Source organism: Colletotrichum scovillei (genome assembly GCF_011075155.1).
Source record: "Colletotrichum scovillei strain TJNH1 chromosome Unknown Contig00001, whole genome shotgun sequence".
Taxonomy (NCBI): domain Eukaryota; kingdom Fungi; phylum Ascomycota; class Sordariomycetes; order Glomerellales; family Glomerellaceae; genus Colletotrichum; species Colletotrichum scovillei.
The window spans coordinates 3,025,690-3,033,271 of record NW_023336259.1 but is presented as its reverse complement, the minus strand read 5'-3'; the positions used below and the strand labels follow the sequence as shown (position 1 = coordinate 3,033,271).

The 7,582-nt window shown below is 52.9% G+C and overlaps 1 protein-coding gene across 1 annotated transcript; it reads right to left on the bottom strand.

Moving 5' to 3' along the window:
* Positions 1 to 4,503: 4,503 nt before the first annotated feature.
* Positions 4,504 to 7,397, bottom strand: HER10_EVM0000619 (uncharacterized protein). Its single transcript, XM_035482837.1, has 3 exons — positions 6,993 to 7,397; positions 6,168 to 6,806; positions 4,504 to 6,095 (listed from the first exon to the last, which is right to left on the bottom strand). The coding sequence occupies exons 1-3, from the start codon at positions 7,129 to 7,131 to the stop codon at positions 5,950 to 5,952; spliced, it is 924 nt and encodes a 307-aa protein (XP_035337918.1). The 5' UTR covers positions 7,132 to 7,397; the 3' UTR covers positions 4,504 to 5,949.
* Positions 7,398 to 7,582: the final 185 nt, after the last annotated feature.

Here is a 7,582-nt window from a genome sequence, read left to right as displayed (position 1 = left end):
ATTCTCATCCATATCCTGTTGCGGGACGGAGTGGGCGACGCACCAGCCCTCCGGCAATATCCTCATATCCTCTTCCCCGTCACCTTCAGGGGCCCTGGAACGGGATGAGGAGAAGAATAACCCAGGTCAACCAGCTGTCAAATGAAAGACCAAACGAGACGGCCAATTAACCCTAGTCCTGCTTGTATGTACACAGCACCTGGCAAGCGGGCGAATGGTCCGCCCGCATCAGTGCCGCCCACTCGTCCCGAGCCCACGGGGCGTTCTGATGCCGTTGAACTCTGATGTATCGGTGCATCCCCGGTTCGAACATAGCCAGCCTAGTACTGTCGGCCCTGGCCCGGCCGGGTCATCACTGCCCTTGACGGAGTGCCGTTGCACGCGTCAATACTGTCTGCTTGCGGATACGTAGGGTACGGATACACACGTTCGCACTGCCTTTCATCCAAAGTTGCTTGGCGCCAAAGTGTTTACCCAGAACTTGGTTTCTTGCCATTTCTGAGAGCAGCCTAACTTGGAGTTTGTCGTCGACGAAATGTCAGACACCACCCTGCAGAGCGGACGAAACCCGCAAGCCAAGCCTCGATTCAGGACGATGTCCCCTGGTTGGGACTGGGTACGTATCCCATCTCTCCCAGCCCATCCCCTGCCACTCAGTCACAGTGACTCCGCGACTCCGCGACTCCTCTGATCGCTGATAGTTCACTGCCTTTTAATCTATCGCTAGCGCGGTGGTCTACATCACTTACGTATTCTCAGGAGTTTGCCTTGGAAGGCGCCAAACTCTAAAGCACTTCCTGTCGTCAGGTTTTCGATCGCCTGATGCATCTCGACACTTGCGGAGACAGCAACTTGCATACGCGATAGAGAGAGGGGGCAGATGTATTACACGTCGACCCATAATATCATGTCGGCTTGCGCGAAGCGAAGGCTACTGGAGCGTTCGTGGTATGCGCCTAGCCCGTTGACGAGGCCCAGTTGAGTTGAAATGTACTTGTAAGACCTCTTGAACACCCGATCTCGACTTTACAAGTGACGCTATTCTGCATCTGTCAGCGCCCGCTGTGAGACAAGATCGGCCAAGACGGCGACGGCAACACGATCGTTCCAAGGCAGGACAAGTCGTGGAGGCAGACTGCAGTCCGCAGACATCGCCAATATCTCACTTGATCAATTTTGTCTTGATTCTCGGAGTCCGGACCTCTGCATGGCGGACACTACGAGACCCAGAACCAAGACTCAAGACCTCCGACGAACTGGTACTTGGGTCTGGCTCCCCTCTCTATGGGCCCGCCACAATCGCTACCTACCATCGCCCCTCCTCCGACGTGCCTATGTTGATTACTCCGTACCTCCGCTGGTCGCCCGCGAACATTCATGCGCGTCTGGCTCTAGCGGCTGACCCTGAGCGCACGCGCGTTCGTCGTATGCATTGCTGGCTAGACAAAGATGGTGGCAGTGGTTGTGGCTCATACACATGAGCCTCTCGGAAGATAGGTAAGGCGTAGAGCATTTGTTGACAGGGCTCAGACCGAAGCGATTCTAGGAAGGGCGGTCAATTTGTCGCCCGTACCACCTTGAATGAATTGATTATCCAGGGCTCCGCATCGTGTCGACCATCTCCTTGGACAACCCACATTGTACAAGTTGCAACATACTCAACGAAATGGAGCACTGGAGCATGCTGCATGCCCAGAGATACGGAGGGGCCCGGATGCGGCACAGGAAAGAGAGAGAGAGCGAGGCTTAACTCGTCCAAGACTCCCAAGTGGATGTGACATCTTGCAGGAGAACCCACTCCACGTCACAGCATATCCATGCCATTCCTCCCCTCAACACCCGAGCCCAAAACACACTCATTTTCATCTTCTTGCACCCCCACCGGGAATGGAGAAAGGAAGACATGTCGAGAGGGGCAAGGGAGGACAATGGGGCGTCAGTGGGATGGTTCATATCCAGATCGGCGTCTACGAGGCACGACACGGCTGGCGCAATATCGCTGCTTTCCAGGTCTCTGGTATTGTACACACGGCCTGCTGCCGTCCTTGGATCATTAGACGGTCCCATGTTGCTCTCAAATTAGAATAAGAATGCTGCTAGTGTAGCAGACACCCGCCGACCAGGCCGATACCCTTCACCCCCGTCCGTCCCCATCGCACCTTTCAGATCAACAGCGTGTGCGTTTGGTTGGCCATTGTGATGGTTTTGCCAAGTCGGGGGGATTCCTGTCGCTTCCCTCTCCCATCGGCTAATTTATCACATCGCTTAAGATAGCAGCATGCGCTTAGAAGATCCCTTCCTCGACGAGACGGTTGAGCTGTGAGGCTCTGGGCTTCTGTCATTTTTGATACATGCCACGAACAGCGATCAAGGACCAGGGCCGGCTGCTCACTTCGGGAACCCGGTGGAACTAAGTAATCATGTATTGATTGCAGTTGTGGATGACAGGCTGCAATGATTGACCGACCGTCAAGTCGACCGCTTTCTGCTGTTTCCTTTTCTTTTTTTTTTTCTTTTTCTTTTTGGCCATTCTTCACAGGTACATTGGGGGTCTCTGCTCATCATCTTTTCAAGGTGTTGCATGGGACTGTACGAGTTGCTTGTCACCCCGGTAGACACGAATTGTTGACCATACCGGATGAAGAGAAGAGGGAGAGGGTCCAAGCAACGTTGACGATACTGCGACCTTCTCTTCCCAGGTTTTTCGATGCGCCCACTCAGGCTTGGCCTTGCTCGTTTCCGCTCGGATCGAGGAAAATTGAACACAGAGTTCACCGGTGTAGGAGTGCGGGTGGATACGCCCAACTCGATTCTACCTTACTCTGTACTACAAGAAAAGACTTATGGATCTTTTTCTGCTCACATCAGGAGACGAGGGAGATTGGCCTCTTTGCAACAGAGAGATTGAAGGCAGAAATATGAGGTGGGAAGCGTTCGAGCGATAGATTGAATTTCATTTACAAACCACCACTACAGCAGGGCGTTGTAGAAGGAGGACGGGCAGAGCGGGCACTCGCGCGGTTTGTGCGTCTATCCATGCGGCAAGGGCGCCTCCCCTTGTCTGAGGGACCCCCCATGTTAACCGTCTACGATTCCCTGCCCCTCTGTCCCTTATTGCCAATTGGAACTTGTTGGTACCACCATCTACTATGGTATATGTGGGCTCTTTCTTGTCTGATGGGCGCGGCGATCCGGACATAGACTTTTCTTTGCCTTGTCGTCCTGTCTCGATCTCCATCTTGTCTCCGGCCGAGAAAGCTGACCTGGTCAAGGTTCTGGTGGTGCGTTACCGGTCCCCTAGCTAAGCCCTGTCAACCGTTCAATGGGAACATGGGCCCTTGTGATGTCAGCAGTGTGAAAGACAACACAGCAGCAGCCAGCGCCCGGCCCGGCTCGGCTCAGTATGGTCAGAGAAGACGGAACGCATCCTATCAGACAGCACGAAGCCAACCTGATGACCAAAGTGAGAGAGAGACATACAGAAGCAGAGAAAGTGTAAAACGGTTAAGACGGCTTTCCGTGATTGGACCATGCTCATCTGAGGAGACAAAAAGGGAAAAAAGGCACTTTCTGTCGACAGCTCATTTGCATACTGCATAGCGAGGAGCAAAGAAAAAAAGTCTTGGACTTTGCAGATTGGAGACCCTCTCTCACTGTCTCTCTCCATCTCAACGAGCCAAAAAGAGATAGACCTTGACCCCCCCTTCGGTTGGATCAAGTCTCATCACTTGTGTGAAGGAGCTGCAGGACGGAGTTTCCGTAGTATGACCATGCCATGATGCGTAATGGGGTAATGGGGGTGGTCACTGGATGGATGGGTGGGTGGTTTGTCTGAGTATCTATCCCATCTCCCATCTCTCTCTCTCTCTCTCTCTCTCCCTTTTCGTCCACAGTCCAGCCATGCAGAAAACGCTCCCGCAGGCGAGGAGCAGGGGTAGCCAACATAGAGTTTTCGACTGTTGCCGTTCTTTCCAAGATTTGGTCTTGGTATACTTGGTATTACTATTAGGTATTTTGGTTCGGTTCCTCGGATTAGTCCAGACTCCCAAACACGCAACCGAAGTTGACCCTCTCTCTCGGTTCGAAGTATCCCTCTGTCTCTTGTCGGAGTCTCTGTCCCTTTTCTCATTGCGGCATCTCGTTGCGGCATTGTGATAGCCGGGGGTGTGCTATAGTCTATACTCCCGTAGTGTTGCGTGACGGGCAAAACGCGACTCGAGGGAGCTGATGATCGGCGGTCCCTATGTTGTCATCATCTGCTTTTCTAGACGACAGAGTTCCATCCCAAAACTACCCAAAATCTACTAGCGACCCCATCTCTGTCGAATCTCATGCCCCTCCCCCCCTGCACACACGTCTCCCGCGCGCGCTCGACTGAACTCATGAAATCATCGTGGGCACATGATGTTGCAACCAAGTCCTTGAAGTAAAAGATCACAAGTCAATAGGACACTTTTTCTCTCCAAAGCGTGTGTATGAAGGAAGCATGTGTTTGTGTAAAATCGGTTCATCAAATTTTGTGGTTTGTTTCTGGCAAGGTCTAGATCGGGTTTATCCTCTCCAGCCCGCATAACTATGGTTAAACATCAAAAAGTCCATAATCACATTCTTTTAATCCCATCCCAGAATGTGTGTGTATCATCCCCCGTTTCCCCAAGAAAGTCTAAAACCGCCCAATGGTTTGGTACCCAAAAATGATGATAAACAAAAGGCGAAGAAATAAGAAAACCTCCAAAAATCCTGTAAAGCGCCTTCCTTTCTCCAAGTCTCTCGGCAGTTTGAGCAACAACAAAAAAGCAGTGGTAATTTGGGGTTGGTCGCAGAAGTCCTCCACCCTGTTTCTGATGCACCGGTATCGCGGGTAAAAAAGAAGAAGGAAAAAAGGTCGTGAGTGAAAAGAATAGAAGCAGTCCCAGCCACCATGCTCTCCTGGCCCGCATTCGAATGCCATAACGAAGCCAACCCGTTTTTGTTTTTATCTACTACAACAGACCCAATCAGGCAAAGTGTGTGCGTGCGTGTGTGTGTGTTTGATGTGTTTCCCCCTTGAGAGGTCCCATCCCATTCCAGCTAGAATGAAACTCCATTCTCATAACAAAGGAGGAAGGAGGACGTGAAAGAAAAATGGAGACTAATAGCCCCAAGTTACGAAGTATGGACAAGTAAATAGGTGAAGAAATTGGCGCCAAGTATCGTATCCGTCTCAGGAACCTTCGACTGCAACACAGCCACGAAGTTCGGGGTAACGGCGAACAAAGTTCTCGTTGAGGCGCCAGTTTTCGAGGCGCATTGCGTGGGCAGTAAACGTGTCGCTGAGCCACATCTCTCCAGACTGCGGGTCGACCACCAAGGCGTCAATTGGCCGGCATGGCCAATTGATCAGTCTCAAGCTAGACGAGTATACGCCTTGAAATTCTTCGTTCGCGTACAACTCCTGGCGTTCGATAATGGCAGTGCGCAGAGGTGCCCAAAGAATGAGATCAACCCACTGAGGATGCGGAATTCTGGTCTGGCACGGCTTCGGCGTGAGTTCAGGCACAATGGCCTGGTATGCCTCACGCGTTGGGTGCACCAGCCAGGCGATGGCTCGTTGGATGACGGCGAAGACTGCTAAGCGTTCAATGACGTTGGTGACACCTGCCTTGTTGACGAGAGCAGTGATGAGCTCAGCCATGGGGTGCTTGACGCCGGGACCCGTGACTGTTGTGGAAGCGGCTCGATCAAGGTCGGCTAGCTGGCATCGTGGAGGTTCTGTTGTAGGCGAAGCCGGATGATACTCGAGGAAATTCTTCACATTGACCCTAGCAGGTCGGAGGAGGTTGTCGAGAGACTTTAGTTGTGACAGTCGGCGACAGTCCTGTATGAAGCCGACAATCAACTGGTCGATTCGACAAGTTGGCGGGACGATGAGGGTCGGAATCTCCCAGAGGGTGGTGCCAGGCTGGCGAATCAATGAGCTGACGGTTGTTGGTAGTACACCGGAGTTGGATACGAATTCCACGACTGCTGGTGATGAAGATACGGCTGATGATGATGAGAGATGGGAACCTGCGACTGATGAGGCATTGAGTGGTGGCTGTGAGGGTATCCAGCGTCTAGAAGCTGAGTGGTTAGCGTCTCAGATTTGCGTTGCAACCCAACCACCGGACACAGGGAAGACAACCTACCAGAGTCGACATCGTCATATTCACTCATCTTTGCCGGTATGCTTCGGGCATCCATCATCGGCGCGGGGACGCTCGTGGGGATGTAGCCTGCGCCGTACTCATCGGTGTTGGCGGACGATGACGGGCTTGAAACGGTCGAAGGAACGGAAACGGGAATGCCTGGGCCCCATGACTCTGACGCATCCGGCATGGGCACGTAGGAGGGACCGAGTTCTTGCATGACGTTGTAGTCACCGTTTGAAGGGAATGGCGAGGATCGAGGACTGGGGACTGCGCCGCTAATAGAGCTCAGATTGTCGTCGTACACTGGAGCCGAGTCAGCACGAACCAGAGGCAGCCACGCAGAAGACGAGGCAATGGAAGCAGCCGTACCTGAGTTTGGGTAGGACTGCCCGTTGGGAACGCCCATGCTCTCTCTGAGCTTGAACAATTCCTCTTCAAGTGCCTTGTTCTTGCGCAAAAGCTCCTGGACGGTCTGGCTCTGATCGCGGCCGCGCTCGCTCTTGAGCTCCTCAAGCTCGCGCTCAAGACGCTCAATGTGCTCTTTCGTTCTAGCTCTGATGGCGCGCTGTGCTTCTCTGTCATTGGCACGCTTACGCGCAAGCTGGGAGGGCGTCAAGGTTGAGACGCTTCTGGTGCCTGTTGAGGAAGGCGTCCAAGTCAATATATTGTTCGTACATGAGAACGTGGAAGGGGACGATGGTGGTAGAATAGGAGCTAAGGAGGGAGGTGGGGGATGATCGAGGCGAAGACGGCAGAAGGGTAGAACCGCATAACCGCCGCCGTCGTCGTCGATATCTCATGAGGGGTGCTGGTGATGCGTACCCTTGCGCTTGGTGGGCTTCGTAGGCTCTGCGGAAGCTGATCGTGTCATGTTGTCGGCAGCGTACTTCTCGTCGTGGTGTGCAACAACGGTAATGGTGACAGGTCTGGATCGAGTATTGGCAACGGCAGTATGGGCCATGCTCTGAGGCAGAAGACTGAATGTAGGAAGAGAGAGACGGGTCTGGCGACGAGTTGAAGTTGTTTGTTGTTCGAGTTGTCAAGGCAGGGATCAAATCAAGAGGATCGAGAGGAGCGCATCTTGGAGTTATAAGATCTATTGACGACAGGAGCAGACACAAGAACAGGCCCTTCGAATGCCGGCGGCAAAGTAGTTTCAGGGCAGCTAGGAGAGACGAGTACATCAGTACGAAGGTACGTACCGGAAAGAGCATGGATCTAGGGGGTAGAGAAGGAGACAGGGCCAGTGACTTTTGGTAAAGGTTGAGGGTGAAGAGAGACAAGACAAGCAAGAGGAGGAAAAGGTACGTACTACACCGTACCGCTACCTCCTAGGTCCAGGAAGGGCACTAGAACTAGCAGTACATAAGGTAGGGAAGTCTGGAGCAGGGGTTCGATGGGGATGCAAGCAT

What these genes read in the sequence shown, in the direction of transcription:
- HER10_EVM0000619 (XM_035482837.1), bottom strand. Translation starts at nt 7,131, where the DNA reads ATGGCCCATACTGCCGTTGCCAATACTCGATCCAGACCTGTCACCATT. An exon ending in GAAGCCCACCAAGCGCAAGG is followed by an intron (nt 6,807 to 6,992) that starts GTACGCATCACC and finishes CTTCCTCAACAG; the next exon opens with GCACCAGAAGCGTCTCAACC. An exon ending in ATATGACGATGTCGACTCTG is followed by an intron (nt 6,096 to 6,167) that starts GTAGGTTGTCTT and finishes CTCAGCTTCTAG; the next exon opens with ACGCTGGATACCCTCACAGC.